General features: G+C 38.2%; 1 protein-coding gene across 1 annotated transcript in view; it reads right to left on the bottom strand.

The window, feature by feature from the left end:
- l(3)73Ah (lethal (3) 73Ah) overlaps positions 1-26242 on the bottom strand; it is a 77175-nt gene that overhangs the window by 1301 nt on the left and 49632 nt on the right. Inside the window, exon 5 of the mRNA XM_067146383.2 lies at positions 9658-9801. Coding sequence (XP_067002484.1) covers positions 9658-9801 — 144 coding nt within the window. The remainder of the gene's footprint in view (positions 1-9657; positions 9802-26242) is intronic.

Genomic DNA, 26242 nt, shown 5'->3' with positions numbered 1-26242 from the left:
AAGCTGGTCTGAGGAATAATATCTTGCTTTTTTAAAGTCTGTTTGCTTCACTCTTTCCCAAAGAATAAAATAAAGAAAGCATGGCCCAAAAAGTTTGTCTTTTTGCATGACAACCTTTGCTGTATTTGTGCATTCGGAGTGCAGTTTATTTATAGTATTTGTCTTTTTTCCTTGGCTTAAAATATTTTTGTAATTCTCCACCAGCTCTCTGTGTAGGTATCAGTTAGTGCTGCTTCCAGTCATATGATACAAGAACCAGTTGTGCGTGATATATTAATTTGAAAGATGACTCAACTTTTTACCCGAAATATGTATCGAGCTGGTTTATGTAGTCATAAATGCTATCCCCTCATTCAGGCTCGTCCTGTTGCTTTGGGTCTCGCTGAAGCTGCATCAGACTTCGTGATGCGCCGCACATGGCAAGCTCCAGCCGTGGTTTGATGGACAGTAATGTGCTTGAAATATTGTGTAATTCAGACAAAAGTTTAGTCGGAAGTAGTAATAATAGTATTAGCAGCAGTGACAATGAAATAGATGAAGTAGCTGTGGCGGATGCAGTGATAAATTATGAGAGTGCCGATGAGGAGGAACCAGTACAGTATGTACAGCTGTTCAAAAGACTCTTGAATGCAGCCGCCCTAAATCCTCTAATAATATTTAGAAGAGCGACAGGGACAAACAGTAAACAGTTATGTTACTGGGTTCAACTTGTGGAAGGTTTATTTACGAAACACGACTGCTCGGGCGGTGAATGAAATATTCAAGGCCGGTACGCTTCAGACAATACAGTTTCAAGGTTACAGGAAAGATATTATCAGGAAATTAGCACTCAAAACTGAGAAATCTAAAACTCAGAGCTGTTGTATCACGTGTTCGAAGCACGGTAAAATGAATTGATATTTATGCCCTCCAGTGGCTATACTGAATGTGATAGATCATCAACAGCTAAGTCCACTAAGCAAGCAAAAGCGAGCTTTCTCACCGACATTCGACAGTTATGTATAACAAATTCCAACTTGTACGTTCCACCTTTCCACCACTTTAAAGTGGTAATTCCAATAATACCACCATGGACCACGATGAAATTCATTACTTGTAATCTGACGATTCGTAATACCTGTCGACTGTGTACTGTAAACAAAATTCAAAATGAAAGAGAACATAACTTTGTAACAAATGTGTAAACAACGTGGCCGAAAACAGTTTAAAGCATTCTTGTTGCGAGCCGCTGAGTGCATTTTTTTGTGCAGTATACATTTTTAAGCTATCTTTGTCTTCACACTAACTCCAAACATTTGCTTTAGTTATGCCATATTTTCTTGCAGCTGCACAATTATTCTTCATTTCCGAGTGTTTAATAACCATTAACTTAAAATTGGCATCATAATATCATACCTGCCAACTTTCAAAAAGAGAAATCCAGAAGATCCATAAGCGTAAATTTTTTAACAACACGCGCATGCGTTGCAAAGTCTTGAGGCATAGTGAAAAAGGACAGCAAGGAGGGGATTACAAACAATATTAATACAAGTCAAATACATGTTACGATCACCCCTGAAATTAAATACTTACACAAAGGTACATCTCGTGATGAGCGCTCATCAATTTTCACTTAACACTGGGAACAGTTCACACAGTACACAAACAGTGTTTTTCTGCACTTTAAATTTGCAGGTCACAATAAGAATGTCACCGTCAAAATTAAGCTAAACATGTACACTTATTTACAAAATTCTGTCAAGTTCACAGTATGCAGGCTATCATCCATCACAGGTTGGAGAGGACAGATGGAGACGAGTTGCTTTCTTTGCTTTCTTCAGAAATTCTGGAGGAAAACTACTCGAGTATCATGGACCAGTTGAACACACGTTTACACTCAGCATTGTTGTGTGGTAGAGTCAGAACAGAAAGCATTAGCCTGGATATCCTATCATACTTAGGAAGACCATCAGCTACACGAATGTTCATCAAGCGAGCCCATTTGATGTCACCTCCCAGATTCTCACTCTCAACAGTAGGTACAGTCATCAATCTGAAGAGCTACAAATTGGTTCTGAAGCACATTCATTGCACCCTCAACTGACTCACTGTCCTTCCTCGGCACCAATGATGGAAATCTTTCCATAAAGAATTATATAGAAGAAAACTGGGCATCTTCAATTTTTGAACCATCTGCAACCTTTGCATGTTTCAGTAGTTCATCACTGAGAGGGAACTTGTTCATAATATAATCACATGCTGTGCAGTAGTAACCAATGGCAGATGAAAAGAATGCTGATTTATCTCTATCATTAAGTTTCTTCACCAAGTTCACTGTCTCAACGCCAATGACTAGCTCATCACTGCCTCTCTAATTCTCAATAGAACGGTATGGAACTTTTAATAAAAAGGAACTTTTGATCACTTTTGGTTTGACGAATCGGGAATGCAGCTGCTTTAACAGGTTCGTCATTAGTTTTAGTAGTTTATGAATTTTAAAGTTAAAAACTTCATGACTGTTCCGTATTGAATAGAGAAATAAGAAGATGTACAATATTATAGGGAAGGATCCACCTTTCAATACTCCGTAGTAAGTTGAACAAAAAAGTAGTTACAACCTGTTTATTGGGACCAGTTTCAACACATTTCAAGTGTCATCATCAGCCAATTAGCGAAGATCTTAAAACAACTAATATATTGAACACAGGCAAAAAAATAACATTGTATCATACCGTAGCAATTCAGTTGATGTTCAAAACACAATAATCACAGTCAAGAGAGTAAACAGAACATCACTATCTTGCGCCGAAAACAAATATAGTTGAAGTTCATAAGCAGATCAAGTATGCACTTATGTCAAGTCGATGCTAGGCAGGTCTTGTAGGCATTTGTTTCTCCGGCCGAAGAGTAAAAGGTGATAGGTGAAACAAATGCCTACAAGACCTGCCTAGCAACGACTTTACATAAGTGCATACTTGATCTGCTTATGAACTTCAACTATATTTGTTTTCGGCGCAAGATAGTGATGTTCTGTTTACTCTCTTGACCGTGATTATTGTGTTTTGAACATTAACTGAATTGCTACGATATGATACAATGTTATTTTTTTTGCCTGTGTTCAATATATTAGTTGTTTTAAGATCTTCGCTAATTGGCTGATGATGACACTTGAAATGTGTTGAAACCGGTCCCAATAAACAGGTTGTAACTACTTTTTAGTTCAACTTACTACGGAGAACCTTAAAAAAAAAAAAAAAAAAAAAAAATGAATAATGTTCTTATTTCTTTAGCACAGGAGTGTCAGATTTTAAGACACATGCAAATCGTTTGGGAGCACCCGATTCTGAAGACTTAGTAGCTTTCCTCTTTCCATGGTCTTTGGAACTACCAGGCTCGTCTTTTGGGATCATAAATGATGTTGAGCTAGTAGTTGACGCACACTGAGCATTAACAAGCACCTCATCTTTAAAGAAATTAAGTAGTGAATCCCATTGTTCTAACAGGCTCTGCAGACACCTTCCTAACGATGATAGCCATCTTGTGCAAACATGTTTCAGTATCTTTTTAGTTTGCTTGTTGTGAAGCTCTTGGAATTTCTTAAGGCATTCCGTCCTCTTACAACTCTTTTCTAAATGATAGAAGATGTCGACTAATAGTTCATCAACTTTAACAGGCAAACTGCTTGCCCCTTTCTCAGCAGCCAAGTTAATCTAATGGCATGAGCAACCCAGTACGAAGACAGATGACTGTGCTTCCCTTAAAACAGCAGTAACTCCATTCTTTTTTTCAATCATGACTGGAGCATTGTCGGAACAGAATGCTACACAATTTTGAATTGGTATTTTGTAACGAATAACTGTGAAATTACAAAATTACGTCTAGTTGAATCACCCACCAAGGCTGGGACAGACAACACTGAGCTATCATTTCCTGCTTTGCCACAAAACAGGTGACGACAATAGGGTAAAGCTTAGCATTACTATTATTGCTCCCATCTGTAGCTAAAGAAAATAGTTCACATTGCATGCAACCAACGAGTTCACTTCTTGAATCTGTAGCCATTTCTTTCAAAATGTGTGTGGTTCTCATACGACTACAACCATTTTTTTTAATTTTTTTTTTTTTTGCAATTTCTGAACCTGGAAATATTTTCCTAAACAGAGCACCAGCATGATCGGCAGCAGCTAACGGGATATTACGTTCAATTAAAAATGAAGTGAACAAGCATTCTGCTCTTTCTGTATCAAGGTCGGCTACAGAAGAGGTAAAAAAACGAATTAACTTTCTGACTGCCATCCTTAAATTTTGTATCGGAGACATGTTTAACAGATTTAATGTGATTTACTAATTCTGTTCTTCCTCCGTGAGAAATGTTTATATCACACGAGCACATGGAACAGAATGCAAATGTTTTGCCTTTCCGTGATCATATAAAACAAGGAAATTCAGCAGAATATGCCTCCTAAAAGATTGATAATATAGTTTCTTAGTTGAACTTATTACGAACACCACTAAAAATACTAAATCGCTCACAAATTCACCACACAATTCCACGAGTTTCAGAACTACCGCCAATGTTACTCACACCCCACACAAACAAAGCCTTTCAGCTGCTATGAAGCACGATGCAGTTACCAAAGTTGTTATATATATATATAAATTCGCTGCCTGCTTGCTACTTTTAACCAATTTCTTTTCTTCAAAATTACACATTGCTACTTGTTTGGGAACATTTCAGTTGAGGTCAAACACGTGACAGAAGCATGGTGATAATCGATCATTTGATTACTGGTTTCTTCCTTTATAGCCTATTATAAAGGCCGAAACCGGTACTGAAAATATGTTTTAAAGTAACATAAAGAAATAAATGAACTGGATTAAAGCCACTATATATATATATATATATATATATATATATATATATATATATATATATAATAAAGCCAAGTTTGCAGCCACATTGCATTGGCCTTCATCAGGGCATGTGAAGTTTTGCCTCTGACAGTAAGCAAAGAAACTCTCCGAAGGAACGTGGAAGTCATGCCCATGCTAACCACAGCCTACCCCACTAACTGGACTCAAGGATCGTGGTGCTGTACTGTGGTGGTTGGGAGGGAAGTTACTGATTCACCGCCCTCTGTCGACAGTTTGAGTGCGTCCCGCTGTGCCATGGTGGTGTTATGCATGTATTCCTGCAGTACAGGTCTCCATGTATTTGATAACTTGAAGCAGTCTTCCCTGTTGATGTTATCTGGGTACAGCTCTATCTCTATGGCTTCCCTCACAAGACGAGCATAGAAGTCTTTTATAGGCGCGATGACCTTTGCCTGGTCAAAGAGGATTTCATGGTCTGTATTGTAGAAATGTTCTGCTATGGCAGACTGGCTTATAGCGTTCTCCGTGGAGCACGTAAATTCCATTAACAGTACGATCAAGTTCACAATGGAAGTAGAAAATGAAGGTAAATTACCTTTTCTTGAATGTTAGTATACAAGAAGAATGATGGTACACTAGGCCATGCAATGTACAAGAAACCTACACATTCTGAAAGATACCTTCATAAGTCTTTACATCACCACCCCTCCCAAAAAGCAGCTCTCCTTTGAACGTTACATACTAGAGTGAATAATGTTGCAGACGATGATAACCGCTCAAGTGCATTGAGAGAACTGACAACATCCATGAAGAAAAACGGCTATACATCAGGAGACATAACACGAGCTGTGAAGATCAAGGAGCCTAACTTGGATAGAACCAACCAGGACTACAGCGAAAAGAAAAAAGTATTCCTTCCTTACGTGGCAGGTATAACTGACAGAATAGGGCGCATTCTTAAGAAGTACAATATAATTCCAGTTTTCATCGCAGACCGGAAGCTCAAATCCCTGTTTCAACCAGTCAAAGAAAAACCACATCTTGAAACACTGGGCGTATATGAAATTCCATGTGGTTGTGGTTGTTCATATGTTGGCATGACAAAAAGGCTTGTTAGCACCAGGGTGAAAGAGCACATCAGGTCGGTAAAGAATGTCGCTCTTTCATCCTCCACGGAGAACGCTATAAGCCAGTCTGCCATAGCAGAACATTTCTACAGTACAGACCATGAAATCCTCTTTGACCAGGCGAAGGTCATCGCGCCTGTAAAAGACTTCTATGCTCATCTTGTGAGGGAAGCCACAGAGATAGAGCTGCGCCCAAATAACAACAACAGGGAAGACTGCTTCAAGTTATCAAATACATGGAGACCTGTACTGCAGAAATACATGCATAACACCACCACTGCACAGCAGGACGCACTCTAACTGTTGACAGAGGGCGGTGAATCAGTAACTTCCCTCCCAGCCACCACAGTACAGCGGCACAATCCTTGAGTCCAGTTAGTGGGGTAGGCCGTGGATAGTACGGGCATGACTTCTACATTCCTTCGGAGAATTTCTTTGCTTACTGTCGGAGGCAAAACTTCACATGCCCTGATGAAGGCCAATGCAATGTGGCTGAAAGCTTGGCTTTATTATTAAATATATATATAGTGGCTTTAATCCAGTTCATTTATATCTTTATGTTAATACAATGAGCCACGAAAACCTACGTTCATTAATTCTGTTTTAAAGTACTTTAATATAAATAAAAGTATTGATTAGGTGGGGAAATCCAGCCTTATAATTGCGATGATTGGAATCATCAATACGGGACATGAAGCTGATAAATTATGAAAGTGAAAACAAGCGCGGATATTCAAAATACATGCAATAACATTGCTCACCCGCACAACCATAAAACACACTAAAAATCCGTACATTTTACGGGGGGGAACAAAAACCTGAATACATGGCAAGTATGTACGTACTACTGATGAGAACCCATTGAAAATTTGCTGGCAATACATGTTCCATGTGTCTTTACAATACGATGATCCATCATGAAAATATTGCTGCTGTCTATAAAACTGTTAGTTTTACTAAGCGTCAGGTACAGTAGACGCGTTATAACTCTGCCACTGAGGTAGCCGTGGCTTTTCTAAGAAATCGAAGGCTTGCATCCTTGTTATTCCAATTTGAATGACATTTCCTGTGCAGCTGGGGCTCAAAATACATTATGGTCGACCTTGCAATTAGCTCAAGAGAATGATGTTTTCATGCCATTCTGCAGATTTGACAACCTTTTTTGTAGAGGCTAAGTTAAGAGGTTAAGTTGGAAGAAGATATATGATGGATTAACCTTTCAATACTATTAAAATAAGAAATGGAAGTTTTATATTCCTACTTAATTATAATTGGTATCGGTTTCGACCAGTATTCTTGGTCACCATCAGCTGATCACAAATAAGTATAAAAGACAATGCACAGGTAAATAAAATGTGAAGTTTAAATAACTCCGTCAGTTGCTGTTTGTGGAGCACTAAAACACTTTAGGGAGCACTGTGTGTTGAAATTTCAGCCAATCACAAATAAATATAAAAGATAATGCACGGTAAACAAAACGTGAAGTTTAAATAATTCTGTCAGATGCTGTTTATGAAGTACCACAACACTTTAGAGAGCACTGTGTCTTGAAATTTCAATCTTATGAAGAAGTCTACAATCAAATACGTATTTTTCAGCTGTAGTTCATGAGGCACTGTATAATTTTAAGGATCAGCACTGCGTGTCGATAGTTCCGAAAAACATGAAGTCATAGATCAAATACATAAATTTAGTACGGAGCAAGTTCTTGAAGAGTAGCAAGACATATGTGCCGATCGAGACTGTGCTTCTAAACGTTTGTGGAAATCCGATGAAAAAATTAAAAAAATTCAAGTATCAAGCCTTTAAATGCTGATATGAGTGAAACAGTACAATATAGTTTTATACTGTCGAAAGAAATATATCCAAGTTAAAGAAATTCGTAAGTTACATTTTTGAAGTTATTGAAACATATGACAATTGTGAAGGGAAAAAAATACTAAAAAGCGCAAATATTGGAACAGTTGAGGTGCGTTATGACATAGCCTGTTATATCATCGGATTTGTGATCACCTGATGATGACCAAGAATACTGGTCGGAACCGGTACCATAGTATGAATGTAAAACTTACAATTCTTATTTTAATAGTATTAAAAGGTTGAACCATCATATCTTATTTCAACTTAATAGTGATCTCAAGTCAATATGGAACACTTTGAAATTCTTATATCTCAATTAATTAAGGCTAACAGGATGTCATTCTCTCTTCATTATTCGATGATTGATGATGATGCTTGTTGTTTAAACGGGCCTAACATTATTGCTGGGTAGCAAATACAAGATGAACCTTGATTTTTCACATGAAATTCTGAGGGAAAACGTTGTCTTGGATTTGGAGAAATATGGTACTTACCACTTTAAAACAGAGATTGACCAAACTTCCTCTCACTGAATTCTGGTGTAGCCTACTTCTTCACATTAGCTATTTGATAGTAGGAATTTTATACTTAAACATGAATTACTCAACACAAAGTTTAAGAAAAATTATATATGAACTCATGGTTAAGCACAGTAATTACCATATTTATTTGATTATAAGCTGATACCAATTGCAAGCCAGCCCCCAGGAAATAAGACATTAACAAAAAAAAAACAACAACATTAATTGTCAAGGAAACAAAGGAAACCTACGGAGATAAAGAGATTAAGATACTGCTATTTGCAGATGATGAAGTGATCTGGGGAAAGAACAGCAAGGAAGTGCAACAACAACTAGATGAACTGAACGAAAAAATTGAGAAGTATGGCATGAAAATCAGTACAGAGAAAAGCAAGACTATGGTGATGTTGAGAGGGGAAAGGTAAGGAAAGGACACTGTGAAAATTGGAAGTCAGAGTCTGGAAATTGTGGACAACTTTAAATACCTACAAAGTGAATTAATGCAAAATGCTAGGGTGGACATGGAGATTAGCAGGAAGGGTACAGCAGAGTAATGCATTTTACCAAAGTGTAAGAAAATTTTCTTGGAGCAAAGAAGTACCAAGGAAAAGTAAAGAGATAATGTACAAAATGTACTATGTACCCATACTGACTTATGCAGCTGCAGCTGAAACTTTGACTTTGACTAGAAGGCAGGCAACGGAGCAGAATTCAAGCCAGTGAGATGAAATTCCTAAGAACTATGATAGGAAAGACAAGGAAAGAAGGTGAGAAATGTTAGGAAGGAAGTTGGAATAGGAAAGCTAAATGAGAGAGTTGAAGAGAATAAACTAAGGTGGTTTGGACATGTGAAGAGGATGAAGGAGAATAGAATTCCAAGACTGATACTGGAGGCAAAGTGTGAGGGTAAGAGAGCAAGAGGAAGACCTAAACAAGGAGGATTGAATCACTGAAAAGCGGCATAAGAAGACAAAATTTAGACTGGGACAAGATCGTGGAAGGGGAATGGTGGAAGGCAAGAGGAAGTTGGAGAAGTGCCATAAATACCTCGACCCAGCAGAAGCTGGATAAGGGATATGATGATGACCTGCTGGAACGACCTGCTGTCAATGTTAAATACATAATATTTATTCACATAATAAAAATACAGAGGCTTATTTACAATAGGATGCGCTTGAGGATTCGTGAATTCTTTTCCCCAAGTCTGAAGGGATCCACTATCACAAAAGTTTGGGAACCCATTGCATAAGGCAATCTGAGAGTAGAGCAAGTTGATAAAAAGAATGACTACTTACGTCTCGGTACTTCTCGGTGCCATTGAGGACTTTCTTCGCAATGAACTTCTTTAGATGAGTGATGGTGGCCTGCGCTGAACACCTGATGAATCTCCTCTTCAGCATCTTCAGGTTGTTGCTAGTACACTCCAAACAAACATTAACCTGTGGAGCAACAAAAATAGATCTATTTTAAAAAGGAATTTGTTGAATGGAAAAGAAAAAAAGCAAATTTAATGCTTGTTCTCACATGAGAGGGAGAAAATTTAATGTGTGGGAAATTTTAGCTGTCTTAGAAGTGTTATCTCCAGTAATGGGAATATTAAATTAGAAGTACAAAACAGCGTGTCCAAAGGATTCAACTACTTCTACGAAGAGCAGAAGCTTGTCCGGGACAAGGAAGTTCCTACAACAGCAAAACAGACAATGTACAAATCATACCCTCTGCCAATCAAGAGACACAGCTTGGAGAGTTGTGTACTGAATACAATTGTCTTGTTATTTATCACAGTTGTAAAAAAAAAAAAAAAACTGGAATGCTCTGCAATTGTATCTGGCGATCACAACAGTACTATTCTCACTGCTCCTCAACTCCTTCTGTTCCAGGACCCTGGATGATAATTTTGCTCCGTTGCAAATTCCACTGTACAAGTACCAATAGAACATAGCTTGCTATAAACTAGGGAAAGTTCTTACGGCACAACTAGGTAAAAGGCTGGAAACTAGGAAAAATGATAAAAAGCTTTGATATACAGATTGTTTGGGAGATAAGTACAAATAATCTTCCAGAAAGTAGTGATGAATGTCTGCAGTTCAAAAAATATTATTTTTTAAAAATTTAATGCATGGTTTGTTGAAGGAAAGTAGAGAGCGGAGTTTGAGAGGTTTGTTTGTCCCTCGACTTATACCACCTGCCGAATCATGCTTTAGACAATACCCATGCTTAATATGTAAGAACTAATTCTAAGTAAATCACAGCAATGCAACTCTATACATCACTTCATTGCAGCTTCAGGATGTATGCTGCATATGTTATACGAAAACTTTCTACGTACAGGAAGCAAACATTTTTACAATGGAGAATACTGTAATGTATGTCAGCAAAGCCCTAATTTGTTCACCATTAACTGCTACCTGAGCCACGAACACCAAATTTTCAACTTCAGTTTTATTAATTTTTGAAATGGGACATTACAGTAGAAGTCTGCTATAGCGAGTACGGCATATAATGAGAACTCCCTTTTAACAATAGTTTTTTTCTGCCCCTTGAAAATCCCTATATTAAACTGTGTACTATTCTTCGGTTATTGCAGAAACCAATCAGTGATGCATCCGTTATTACGAGTGATTAAGCGTGCGTTATATTTCCGATATCTATATTTATACACTCCAGAGATTACATCGAATGCGATCGATCATCTTCGGTTAGTTTTCTTGCTACGTGTATTAGCGAGCTCTTTCGCCGACGATCGAACTCGTAGGCAATGTCGGAGTCGATTAGTAATACTCGTCGACTAGTGTTCCGTAAACACAATTCAAAATGAAAGGGAACAAGTTTTCGTATTAAAAGCGTAAATAATGCGGCCGATAGCAGTAGTTAATAAGTAAAATTCTTTCAAGAATAAAATTTACTGTGTCCACCTATTCAATACAATTCAATACAGTACAATTATTCAATACAATTCAATAAAATTATTATATTGAATAGGTGGACACAGTAAATTTTATTCTCGAAAGAATTTTACTTATTGTTATCTTCAATATGGAACAAAATGAGATTAGTTACTTGTAGCAGTAGTTAACTCGTTAGAAATAAAGGCTGAAAGAAACGATTGCATAATTTAAATGCTATGTATTGAAATTAAGTAACAATGTGATACACCTCAAAATATGGCGCAGTGTGGAAGAATGATTATTTCAGAGGTTAGTTCATTCAGTAAAACCTCATTTGGATGTTCCTGCAGAGGAAAGAGAATGTGTTAAGCGAGAAAATGTACTGCTGAATACACTAATAAAAACCATATAACGGCTATATGTAAAAACTTGATTAGTGTTTTTTCTTTCTCAACATGGGTGCATTTTACGTTGTGTATGTATGAGTACTATGAAAGATATAGGCTATCTACCGCTTCAATAGAGATGAGATGAGAGTATTAAAAGACAAGAAAACAAATAAGAAAACCTTTTCCTCTGGGGTTTATTAAATAACAACAGTGTATTAAAAGGTAAAGTAATGAGAAGGATGAACACAACACCTCAGTTGATCAAGATAGTGAAATGCCGAAAGCTGCAGTATCTGGGACATATAATGCGCAACACAGATAGATACAACCTACTCCAAAAAATACTCCAGGGGAAAATCAACAGCAAAAGAGGTCCTGGAAGAAGAAAAATATCTTGGTTTGACAATCTTAGAGGCTGGTGCAATATGTCATCAGTTGAACTGTTCCACGCTGCCACAAACAAGACGAAAACAGCCATCATGATCGCCAACATCCAAAATGGATAGGCACCGAGAGAAGAAGAAGAAAACACCAAACAGATATAAAAACGTTTGCACTGGGGCTCATTAAAGTATCAGCGCATTATTGCAGATCACACACTCTTTCCACAACAAATTCCAGCTGAAGCCTTATATTTCAGACTATGGGTTATTATTTAAAGTTAAAAACTTCATGATTGTTCCGTATTGAATAGAGAAATAAGAAGATGTACAATATTATATGGAAGGATCCACCTTTCAATACTCCGTCGTAAAAAGTAGTTACAACCTGTTTATTGGGACCGGTTTCAACACATTTCAAGTGATTATTGTGTTTTGAACATTGACTGAATTGCTATAATATGATACAATGTTAATATTTTGCCTGTGTTCAATATATTAGTTGTTTTAAGATCTTCGCTAATTGGCTGATGATGACACTTGAAATGTGTTGAAACCGGTCCCAATAAACAGGTTGTAACTACTTTTTACTACGGAGTATTGAAAGGTGGATCCTTCCCTATAATATTGTACATCTTCTTATGGGTTATTAAACATTCTTTCTGGCCATGTATTATTTGGAGGTTAAACTTGGCCGTGTCAGAGAATGACTTTGATCGTCAAATTGAATGCGACAACACTTCGATCGACTTGATTCAAAACTCAAAGGTGTGAGTTTGAACATACGCGTGGAAGATGCAGATGCCTGTCCTCTTACCGGATTTTAATTTCATCTTCATTATTACAAAGGAAAAATAAAATGTATCCTCCTAATTCAATACAAAACATAATTCCATCATTAGATGGAGTAATAACATTCAAACATGTTTCGACTCGTTTGAGCCATCTTCAGTGAAATAAGGGGGGTTAAAGTAATGTACATAATAAAAGCTAAAAATGTGCTAAAAACATAATGACGGAACAAAAGAAAAAACAAAAGAGTCATGACTGTAATAATAACAATATACAATATTGTATGGAGCAATAAGTAACTCGCTGAGACAAATTCAGTGAAAAAAGGGTTAATATAAAACATAATTGAATCCAAAAAGTGTGCTAAAATTAAGAAAATAAAATTTATTTATTTAGCGTATGGCTAACACATCACATTACAGATACAATAATAATAAATAATATTTACAATTTGAAGTATTTACAGGTTCAAATTATTTACATATTCAACACACAAGGGTGAGAGCAGAAAAAACAATAAGTGCTAATAGTGAGGTTCTGGACCTCTTAGTCTAAAAATTTTAGTTTGATAACAATTCAAGAACAAATGAAATCACTGTTGAAAATTCAGGCTGACAGTCTCTCTTTGTAGAAATACCATCACCACGAATGGCTAGGAGGGGAGCAAAAAAGCTTGAGAAACCAAGTTTGAGAGGAAACAATGTGCTGGGTGAAATGTGTGTGATAAGTGATGGAAAAACGCTGATGAATTTCAAGTTTTAGAATAGTAGCATTCTCAGTTTCTTCTCAATTTAGCGGTCCTGTTCTCAAAGATTGTTTCCAATGCTGGCTAAGTGTATTTGCCTTATTTTAAATGGTTGGGAGGGCAGCGACAAAACTGAGAAGCTGTGTTAGAGAAGTAACAGGTATATGGTAAAATGTAAGTGACCATAGTGGAAACCGTCAATGAAGTTCCAATTCGTAATGGAAAAAACGAGGTTGTGTGAGAAACTTGGGCTGATAAGTAGAAAAAGTACTTACAGTACTTAAAAGGTAGTTGTCCTCTCGAACGGGCCTGACCTTCTCAAAGTTGACGGTCCCATTCGTACGACTGAGTCTATTGTTGGCTCAGTTGTGTTTGCGAGGATGGGAGGAGCGGAGGGAGACGGGGGGGTGCAGGGCTGGTGGGAAAGGGTGGAGGGTGGGGAGAGGGTATTGGAGATGAGTTGGAGAGATGGAGGTGGGGGTTTTTTTATTACAGAAGTTCTGACAAATATATGGAATGAATGTTTCAAGTAGAATGTTCTTTTCTTAGTTGGTTTCATTTAAATTGCGAGAGGGGTTCATAAACTGATCTAAATCGATGCGGATGGTCTCGAGAACATTGATCAAGGTGCCTCCTTTTTGCTCATAATGCAAGATCTTTATCTACTGATGTGTATTCGTGGCTGGATGTTTCATGATGTTCACTCATAGCTGAAAAAATTATTATATTTGAGAGAGCTGCGATGTTTGGCGTATCTTATGACAAAATTGCGGCCTGTTTGACCTGCTTAGCAGGAATTACAGGATTGGCATTCTAATTTGTTAACTCCGGAGTTCAAATATCTATTATTAATGTTATTATTGTTATTGTTGACAGTGTGTGGATTGAAAATGAGTTTGGAGTTGGTGTGGGAGGTTCTAAATGCTATTTTGATGTTGGGTTTTTTAAAAATATTAGAAATTTGGTAAATGCTACTATTATTGAAAGTGAATGTGGAAATCTTTCTTTAGGAGCGGAATCTTTTTCTAGGGTAGTCTTGGGTCTGCTCTTATATCTACCGATGATTCTGCTGATGAAGTTTCGACTGAAATCTTTGTGTTCTGCAATATTGTAAATAGTATTGTACCAGTACGTAACATTCGAGGCCTTCATACGCACGGAAAAGGAGCAGACAAAGTGGTGCACGGCAGCTTCAAGCAGTACAAATGCATATAAATTCTCACCGAGATGCAGATTAATCTAAGTCTAGAAGGCGCAGAATCATAGAGACCTTGCAAAGGAGCTTCAAGATGGAACAAGTATTGTTTTAGAAAATAACTGAAACCAATTCTTTCTTAATACTGAAAGAATTCAACTCAGAAGCAAGAAGAGGCAGTTTATCATCTGTCAGGAGTAAAATAACAGATTAAATAAGTAGATTGGAATAGAATTCTGAGCTACGTAACTGCAGAACCTAACAAGTCAAGTTGTGGAAAGGATCGAAGATCGTGAAATTCAAAATACCGTATTTCACGGCATAATCGTCGCACTTTTTATACCAAAATTTTCGAAAAAAATTGTAGGGTGCGACCATTATACGATGAATATTTAATACCAGTATTTGTATTACTCAAAAAATGTATTTATAACTAAATTGTATTTGATACAAATTTAAGATGCACATAATACTCGCGTTTATACATCAAAATAATTAAAATCGTCTAAAACAAAATTCATAATTTTTCGCAACAATTCGGCGAACGTTTTTCCAACCTGAAAATAAAAATGAACGTATTAAGTTAATTTGTCATTAATTTGAGTATTAAAGTTAAAATATTACACTTGCAAAATTATCGCTTTGTTGTGAAATGCGGACTTACCGGTACGCAATTTATTCCAAATCTTCGGTGTCGCTATCGCAGGTTTCGCTATCTGATGCGCCGTCCTCGCCTCTGTTAATACCAGTATCAGATTCTTCGTCTCCCTGCCACACTGCGTCATCTTCGGAACCGTCTAGTGCATTCGAAATCCCAGTCCTTTTGAAGCTCTTGGAGACTAGTTCAGGTGGTATAAGATCCCAACTCTTCTTCACCCACGAGCATAACAAGTCCAAGGGTGGACGCCTGATATTTCCGGCGGGCGTCAATTGCTGATCGCCGCTCATCATCCACTCGTTGTAAAATCGACGTAAGTGGTCTTTAAAGGGTTTATTAACACATACGTCTAGTGGCTGCAAAGCAGATGTTAGGCCACCAGGAATGACTCTCTGTCGTGTCTTATTTGTAGTGAGAATTTGCTTCACTTCGTTCACGAGGTGACCTCGGAAACTGTCTAAAACAAGCAGAGCTGGTTGTTTTAGTAGTGCACCAGGTCTTCTATTCCACACAGTTTTAACCCAGTCCAGCATGAGTTCTACGTCCATCCAACCCTTTGGTTGCGCTCGTACATGAATTCCACGGGGAAACTGTATATTCTTAGGCATCGTTTTCCTCTTGAAAATGATGTAAAGCGGCAACTTTCTCCCGTCAGCTGTAATGGCTAGCATTGCCGTGCATCGCAACTTCTCACTACCGCTGGTTTTCATTAATACACTCCGTGATCCTTTTAGCGCAATAGTGCTGTTGCGAGGCATATCAAAAAAAGATTGGACTCTGATCGGCATTACCGATTTGAGAAAGCAAGTACGAAGTTTCCTTGCGCAAACGTATGACAAATCGGTGAAAATTTACAATCTTGTCCGTGTAATCAGCAGGCAACTTTTGGCTTAGTGTTGTTTTCTTTCGCACTGACAGATTGTGTCGTCGCATGAACCCCTTAATCCACCCACGAGTCGCCTTAAACTGAGTTACCGGTACCGGTATGTTGTGTTTGCGCGCTACCTCCTGTCCCTTAATTTGTAACATTTCATACGATACACTGCAGCCATTGTTACGTATTTCACTGACGTACCTAAACACTTCTTCGTCAATTATAGGAAACTTCCCTGTTTTAGGACCTCTAAACGCGCGTCTAGAAGGGTTTGTGCTTTTTAGCTTGTTTTTTACTTTCCGCCAGTCACGCACCAACTTTTCACTCACAGAAAATTTTCTTTCTGCAGCTCTGTTCCCGTGCTGTTCAGCGAAGGCAATTACGCTTAGCTTGAAGCCCGCAGAATAGTTTCTATATTTACCCATAATCGCTTATAAATGCTTCACACGTTAATGTTTTGCGATATAAATGACTTTCCGTAATTGTTCACTATTAAAACAAATTATTTCTGCAAACACCCAAAACACAAATTAAAAACTTAAATTCTCACGCACACATGTCTACAGTAATCACGTAAATCTGAAACAAATAAATGCATCTGTGATCTGTCCATTCCAGAGCAGCCAATACTGTTAGGCAGCAAGGAAGCATGCAACAATTTATCAGTTTAGCTCGTTGGTTGCGACACACTACTGCGCTTGCGCAAAGCTCGCAAACCGGAGCTCTAGCTAGTAGTGTTGGCTACTGAATGCATGATTCGAAGCAGTGTATCGATTCATTCAAGTGTCCAAGTGAATCGATTCACAGGAACGGCGAGCTCACGGCACACGATTCAGCTTACTCCCAGCGGACAGTGCTGAGTGGCGCACTCACTAGACGTTGACGGGGAGCCGAGCTTCCGCTGCAGCGAGACAGTGAATCATGGCACATCGAAAGAATCGTGAACGAGCGCGGCTCAGTGAGACACATGATACACACGGCTCCTTATCGGCTCACTGGACACGCGGAGAGCCGAGCTTCCACTGCAGCGAGACAGTGAATCATGGCACATCGAAAGAATCGTGAACGAGCGCGGCTCAGTGAGACACATGATACACACGGCTCCTTATCGGCTCACTGGACACGCGGAGAGCCGAGCTTCCACTGCAGCGAGACAGTGAATCATGGCACATCGAAAGAATCGTGAACGAGCGCGGCTCAGTGAGACACATGATACACACGGCTCCTTATCGGCTCACTGGACACGCGGAGAGCCGAGCTTCCGCTGCAGCGAGACATACAGTTAGCCATGGCACACGGAAAGAATCGTGAACGAGCCGGCTCAGTGAGACACAAGATACGCACGACTCCTTATCGGCTCACTGCAGCGAGACTCTAGCCTGCCCTATGACTGAGTCATGCTCATGACCACTTAAAAGTACCTGTTTTATATTGGGAAGAACGCTCAGTATTTTCTCGGTTCATATGTCACATCGTTGCACAAGACTTCACTCATATGTAGACAGACGCAATAACAGTATCTTGAATCAGAAAACCAGCGGGCTACTGTACATCTCGGGTAGCCTATACAAAATATGACGATTTAAAAAAATCCTCAGCTGATAGAAAAATACATATTTTCAAAAATGACTGAGCGAGTTGTCGTGCGGTTAATATCGCGTGGCTATGCGCTTGCATTCGGGAGATGGTGGGTTCGAATCCCACCGTCGGCAGCCGTTAAGATGGTTTTCCGTAGTTTCCCCATTTTTACACCAGGAAATGCTGGGACTGTACCTTAATTCAGGCCATGGCTGCTACCTTCCTAATCCTAACCTTTCCCACCCTGCGTCGCCGGAAACCTTCGATGTATTAGAGTAACTAGCATTTTTTCTAAGAAAGGAGTTCATAGTATGAAGACCAGATGGCAGCTGCGAGCACTGAATGCTGTTACTGATGTCTTACCAGCACATACTACACAGATGCAGTAGGAGCGGTGCCCAATGAGCCGTGAATCGGATCACTGTATCGATTCAGTAACGTGAACGGAATCAAATGAATCGATTCAGTAAAATGAATCGAATGTCCCATCACTACTAGCTAGCGCGGTGTAGATCTACTGTATAGTTGTTGACTGTATTCCGAGACGTCAGTAACAAACATTCATTTTTTTCAATTTCTTTTAAACATACGGTAATTAGGTCAATATTTCTTCCCAGTTATTGATGATTTTACATTACATTACTGACGAGTTTATAAAATAAAACTTTAATAGCATTGGATAATAATTATCTTGACTGCTTGGATAAAAGTTTTCATCCCATGCCCGGACACTTATGACGTAGTAGTAAGATAAGAGTCTAGCGATTACAACTGAGACATCGTAAATAATTCGGCTGAATAATTCCGTGGAAATCTGCGTTATCGTCTTGGATTTCACTTCGTGCGCAATAACACAGGAGCCGGCCCCATGGCGTAGGGGTAGCGTGCTTGCCTCTTACACGGAGGCCTCGGGTTCAATTCACGGCCGGGTCAGGGAATTTTACCTGTATCTGAGGGCTGGTTCGAGGTCCATTCAACCTACCTAGCCGGTATTTCCTGGCGACGTTGCCGATAAGCGATAACTTACAGCCTTACGTATTTCAAATGGGAACTCATAATATGTAGGTGGTGAATAAATAGTACACTGTCTCGCGACCACGTTGTCAAACTGCCGATAGTCTACCGGTAAGCCATGCGTCGTACATATACCGGTATTATTTATTTATACGTTGTGCAACATGTCGCAAACGTGACTGTGTTGCCAAATTGCCCATAAACCATACACGTATTTAAATTGCGCATTCATGTGCAACTTACGTTGCAGTTCCATTTACCTTTTAACCAGATTAGTGAACAAAATTTGGACGTGCGACGATCATGTAATTAAAGGTTTAAAGTCCGATTTTTGTATTGAAAATAAAGGATGCGACGATTACGCGGTGGCGACGATTATGCCGTGAAATACGGTATTAGAGAAGGGAGATATTGGAGCCACCGAAAGAAAACGCGAAAGGGCTAATTTCCGTGCTACAAGCAATCTAAAAACACTGAAGAATATTTAAAGTAGCAATTGGAAGCTGTAATTAGCCTGAGGAAAAGATATATTTATTAAAATAAGCCGCATTTGAATAACTATACAGACACAATTTTGACATAAGACAATAATATGTATTTATTGAGAGGCTAAAATGAATGATCCAATTATATGTTCTGCCAGTATAATGTCATTTTCTACTTTCATGAGCGACTGTGACATCATGAGATGGGCCTAAACTGCTGGGAGAAGAATGCCTGGGGTACCATAACGAGGACAAGCACTACCATGCCATGACGTCTCGAGAGGTGGAATCCAGCCACATGGAGATGGCATAACGAGCAAGCAGAAGCCAGCAGTCCCCAGAGGAGAGACGAGATATAAGATAACTTTCCTGTGTAAAAATATTTGTAGTATTTGATAGAAATAATTTGTGTTAGTGAAATATTTACTATAAATGAAATATACGTGCCAAATTCTAAATGTTAGTGGTAGGTCTTGATCATATAACCGCGAATACTTGTTAATTTAAGTAACATATACTCAAATATGAAATGTTATGGTTATGTGATGAGTGCATATTGATTTAACGTACCTATCTACACGGAAAGTCTAGTCAGCTATGAACTGGGAGATATTAGGAAGAATACATGTATTATAGAACACAATTGAGTTTTAAGAGGAAACCAGATCAACAGACATGACCTACCTACTTGAATAATAAGAAGAAAGAAATGGATCCTGCTTGGAACATGAGATTATTATGGAAAAGATATCGTCGAGGGTAAGTTGTACCGTAACAAATATGATATTAAAGTGAAGAGTAATGAGATGTTATATATAAAGAATGATTAATAACAAGAGATGGATTTGAATTATGTGTTAATGGAGATGTTGTGGTGTAATGTTTATTTCGTCGAGAGGTTATGAGGAAGAAGTTATTACGAATTCATATGATATATGTTGGTAGAGGATCGTATTTGAAATGAATGTCGCAGGGTTAGGTCATGTAGAGATGAACGTAACAGCCAGAGACCAGATGATTCTATGTCAATTTGTGACATATTGTAACAGAATATGAGTAGTTATTGGACTTCATATGCTTAGTGGTATAGATGTAGGGATATTTGTCAAGAATTATCATCTTATAGAGAATCATTCTTTCCCAAGCAAACAGAGGATCGATGTATTGAGTTAAATTGAATTAGTGGCACAGTGGTATATGAAATAAGAATAATTTATGACTGATGGTAGGATAATATATAAATATTTGGCACAATTTCTTGGTTGATATAATAATGGAATGTTTAATTAGAGGTTTATTTGGCCTGTTTATGATTGCCAGTGTTGCAAATGAGTTAATATAGCAATGATAAAATAAATATTTTAATTATAACGATATTTTAGAGTATGGCAACAATTATTAGCCATAATAAGGAAAATTATTGAATATCTCGGCTCTCATAAGTCAAGAATGTCAACAACAGGAAGACCCCACATGAAATTTTACCCATAATGAATAAAAATAAAGATAAAACTTTGTGTAGGTACAACCCAAAGATCAATTATGAATTTACTTAGAAACTAATCAATTTGTGAGAATTTAATTTTCAATAGGCACATTGTTCACATAGTAAAACTTTTCGTCAGTTGAGTTGAAATACGAGTTTGGAAGTTGTGTGATGATATTAATTAATTGAGTAAAGCGACTTTTTGCATGTAATGATTGTATTAACAGAAGAGACCCCATTTCAGCTATGTTATCAACAGAAAGCAATGTAAATATGTGTAGAATGATTATTAAGTATCCTTTTTCTTTTCTGTACAGACTATAATTTAATGTAATTTTTATCTGGATTAGCATGCTAATAAACTAGTGTAAGAATTATTTTGAATTATTATTTTTAGAAAATAGGATAAGATACATAGCAATAAGGTATTAAAGTCATAGATGGTAGGAATTAATTCACATCGTACGTCGAATGGAGACGTCCACCAGCAGAGTTTGTTCAATGTGTAATATTTAGAGGGCGTGCCCATGTTCTTCTTCGGAACCTGCGATATACTAACATATTAATGACAAGATGAATTTAACCTGAGATGATACAGGGACTTTATCTATACGCCTACTTGGACGCAGGTAGAGTGGAATAGGAGAGCATTAACTGTCCCTTTATCCCGCAAGAATTACAAAAAAGAAATATGTGTATATATTAATTTCTTTTTTGTAATTCTTGCGAGATAAAGAAAGGATAAAGTGTTGTTGTAGTTGCGCATAATGGTTAAGTCCAGGTAACTGAGGGCTTTATTATTTTCTGACTCTATGGTGAATTTTATATGTAGGGATCTGAAAAAAATCGTTTGCGATAAATGTGAATTTTAAAATATGTGTATATATTAATTTCTTTTTTGTAATTCTTGCGAGATAAAGGGACAGTTAATGCTCTGAGTATCATGCTATTGTAAGCTGCTTTCTTATGTATGTCTGGGTGCACAGAAGTTTGTTGGAAGGTATTGATAGTGTGGGTGGGTTTCCTGTATATATTAAAGGATAAAGTGTTGTTGTAGTTGCGCATAATGGTTAAGTCCAGGTAACTGAGGGCTTTATTATTTTCTGACTCTATGGTGAATTTTATATGTAGGGATCTGAAAAAAATCGTTTGCGATAAATGTGAATTTTAAAATCTTGTACTGAATCCAAGCCTACGGTAATTCTAATGTGGAATAAAATGATTTTTACGCATAAATAGAAGTGCGACAAAATGCGATTTGTGACCCAAAATGGGAAATTAGAACGAATATGCGATTTTGCTGTGAATTCCTCAAAAATGTGCTATTTTACAGGCAAAAACAACATATTTTGGCAAAATCATTAGAAATACTCAAAATATGATGCATAAATCTTTCAACCGTTCCGATCGATGAAGAAAAGTAGCCGATCGATTGCTGTTTGCTGACTTTAATCAATATTTACAATGGGAATAGCAAGGGGAATAAGATCTGTATCTATTATCGAAACTTAAATGGAGTGCCACAGAAATAACGAGATAGACGCAGCGTTGCTTTCCTGTTGTTCAAAACTGAAACTAGTGAAGAGTAGAAAGTCGAGCGATCATTTAGGTTATGGGGCGCACGACAAAAACTGGGCACGAAAGGGCTCAGCAATATGCAAAGGATAGTTTATATGCCACAGATTCAGTGACAGTGTTTTGTAACTGTTGTAATTGTTGAGTTGGGTGAAAAAAAAAAAAAAAGCATGGTGAAACATGTTAAATCTGAAAAACACGTGGGTAAGCAACGCGATAACAAAAGTTCAACCCCTGCTGCTAGTACAACTCAAAGAAAGCAGTCTTTTGTGCTTACACAGATAGTTGTAAACAACGAAAAATTTCCAGATAACTTCTCGAAATGCACAGTTGAAGTATTTGCCAAATCAAATATACCTCTGGAAAAGCTGGAAAGCATAGAGGTAAGAACCTGAATTACTGAGTTCTCAAATGAAGAGCTGCCATGTGTGAGAACTCTACATGAAGTATATTTACCGGTAAGTTTCGATTTCATTGATCAGGTACAGTTTAGGTATTAAAGACATCGAAACCACGCGCAAAATTGAAAAGAAGAGCAGAGGCTCTAGTAGGGAAGAACATCACATACTCTGTGATAAAACTACAGATAGAATGGGCCGTTGTGTTTTTATCACCATATTCCAAGTCCCAGATGGATCGAAAAGAGAGCTGCATGTTGTTTCTGTGAACTATCTTGATGTAGGAAATGCTACAAACTGCTCTCGTGCTGTTTTAGAAGCTCTGCACAGTTATAGTGTACCATATGATGCAGTTAAAGTGTTTGTTAGTGACAGTGTCCCGTACATGACCCAGTGTTATGAAACCTGAAGTGTGGTCATAGGGGATCATTTAATGCATGTACAGTGCTGGGCAAATAAGATCAGCTTGGTTGGCAATAGTTGGGTGGCAGTGATGACAGATTTAAATCATGTGGTTGCAATGGTAATGCCTGCATTTTTGAACACAAGAAAGCAAAAATATAATTACCGTATATTCTCGAATACCACCCGCCACCGCATAAGACCCGCACCCTTATTTTGAAAGAACAAAATTAAAAAAAAGTGAAGTCAAAATTATTTACAATCTTTACTAACACACATCAAATGATTACAAAATACAAATAAAAGTAAACAAACATTTCCAGAACGACATCCAAAGAGTTTATTCATCATCATCATGATCATCATAATGATCATCATCATCAGTACCAACTTCGGAACTTTCATCATCATCACCTTCCCACAAAATGTCGTCATCACTGCCATCCATAGCATTAAATGCTACATTTCCTGAAGCTCTTCCGTAGGAGGTTTCCAGGGATACGATTCCATGCCGTCAAAATCCACGAACATAGCAGCTGAACTTCTGGGCGCTGAATGCGACCAGTTGGCGTTAGTGTGTGGTTACCAGCCGCCATCCATTCTGTATACAGCTCTTTCAAGGCTGCTTTAAATGGACGGTTCACGCAGGCATCCAGCGGCTGTAGCATAAGACGTCATCCCGCCAGAATTGACTGCTAGGTCGGTTTTCCCATCCTTGATATGTTTCTTCACAGCGTCTGTTGTGTGGCCACGGTAACTGTCGAGAACAAACAAGCTCTTTTGTCCCAATAATGCACCAGGGCGACGTTGCCAGACATACTTTAAGCAGTCTTCCACAAGTGAACTGTTCATCTAGCCAGAGTTCTGAGTTCTGCGATAACACCAGCGGGTAGATTTTTAGGAAGCATCTTTCACTTGAGAACAATGTACGGCGGCAATTTGGTTCTGTCGGTGAGAATACACAACGTTACCATACACCGTTGCTTTTCATTACCACCTGTTCTAATGGTAACACTTTTCGCACCCTTAACATTCACAGTCCTGTCCACTGGCACTTCAAAGTAGACTGATGTCTGATCTGCTGTGCCAATTTGGGAAAGCAAATATGCATTTTCCTTCCGCAACCAAATTATGTGATGCCGAAACGACAATAACTTCTCATCGTAGGCACGAGGAAGACGCTGTGAAATTGAGGTACGCCTTCGTACGCTCAACCCATTTCTTTTATAAAAATTACAAACCCAGCCTTCAGCTTGCCTTAAACACTTCCAATGAAAGTTCCTTTGTGATCTCTAATGCCTTTAGATGACACATTTCGGTTGACACACCATATCCCATTTCCCACCTTTCTGTCACATATTCAAATTTTTTTTTTTTTTTCCAATTTCTGGAAATTGTACACTCAGTCCACGAAATCCTCTACGATCACCACTACATGTTAATAGCAAATTTTTCTTCTTTCTCCAATCACGAATACACGACTCGTCAATATCGTATTTCCAACTAGCGGCACAATTTCCAATAATTTTGGCTTCCCGAACTACTTTCAGTTTCTCACTCGCTGTAAAAGATCGCAAACGCTTTGCGTAATTCATGTTGATACTCCAAGAACGCGCGTGAGACTGACACCAAGCGCGGAAGTAGCACATACTGAGAGTGGAGAGAGCACTGTTGCCAAGCCGTGCCGGCGGTGATGCCCGATTTACGCACATTCAGAAAGATAAATATCCCAAAATTTTAAATAAGACCCGCACCCAATTTTGGAAGCTATATTTTCGAAAAAACAGTGCGGGTGGAATTCGAGATTATGCGGTATTTACAATTCTTAACTTCAAAGTATGGTGCTTCAAAGGAAGCAAAGCTTTTTTCTGCGCCTGTCATAACCCAATGGAATAGCTGGTTTCAGGCTGTCTTCTATCTGAGTACTTACTTTACTGATGATGTTACATTTTTCAAATGTCTGACATTAAAGACATCAACAACTGTGGTATTAAGTACCTGACTGATCTGAGTGACCGAGAAGTAAATAGGCTTCACTCCCACAGGGTTTATGTCACAGATCACGCAGCTGGATTGGTTGACCTCCTTATTGAACTTGAAGGGTCTCTGTATCCTACCTCTCATCTCCTTTACCCCAAACTGCATAACCTCGACGCCAGTTTTACCTTCATTTGTGAGGGAATTTTTCTGCAGCAACTAATGATGCTTTGATTAAGCTCATTCCTCTGCAGCAGGCTGCATGTAGAGACACAGTTGTCAAAGATGCTCATTCTTCTCAGTGCAAGCTAGCCGGATTGAAAGCTAAAAACCGCAACCATAAGCATATTGTGTCAATTTCTCAAGCTTTAATCCAAAAAATATAATTTTGAATAACACTGATAAATTAGATGAGCTTGAGAAATTGTTTGGAGTAACAGATCTCTCACGAAACAATATCTGGTTTGGTTACTGTTCTCTGAAACATGCAATTCAAACCCAGATGAAAGAAAGTGATAAATGTGAAGTAATGCTGGCATTAACTGCAGTTCATACAGAGTTCACCCGTGTTGTGGACCCCAACAAACAATGTAGATGGCGACCGGGTGTTGTCTCATTACAACACAGTGGTTACAGACAGACGGTGTAATTTGAAAAAAAATGCCGAAGCAGTGACAATGCTTTTGTTTGTGTGAACCAAGGACAACAATAGCACTTCATAAACTTGGAATCGTTAAGGCAGCTTTGTTGTGGATCTTGGGTAGCGCTTTTGCTGTGGGAAGCTTCGGATTCATAATAATCGAAATGTTCTTCATTATGGTTTTTAGGTCTCTCTGTATTTTATTAGTAGGATCTTTTTTAAAGGTTATGAAGTTGTTCTCTGTAAAAAAAAAAATTGTGCTTTATTGATATAGTCACTTTTCTCCACGATTACGGTAGCGTTCCCTTTGTTGGCTTTTGTTTGAACAATGAATTTGTATTGTGTGTGAACCAAGGACAATAATTGCACTTCATAAACTTGGAATCGTTAAAATTAATGTGCGA

The sequence above is a fragment of the Anabrus simplex genome, chromosome 1, assembly GCF_040414725.1.
Source record: "Anabrus simplex isolate iqAnaSimp1 chromosome 1, ASM4041472v1, whole genome shotgun sequence".
Lineage (NCBI taxonomy): Eukaryota > Metazoa > Arthropoda > Insecta > Orthoptera > Tettigoniidae > Anabrus > Anabrus simplex.
Note: the sequence above shows the minus strand (reverse complement) of the source record. Positions and strands in the feature narration are given on the sequence as shown.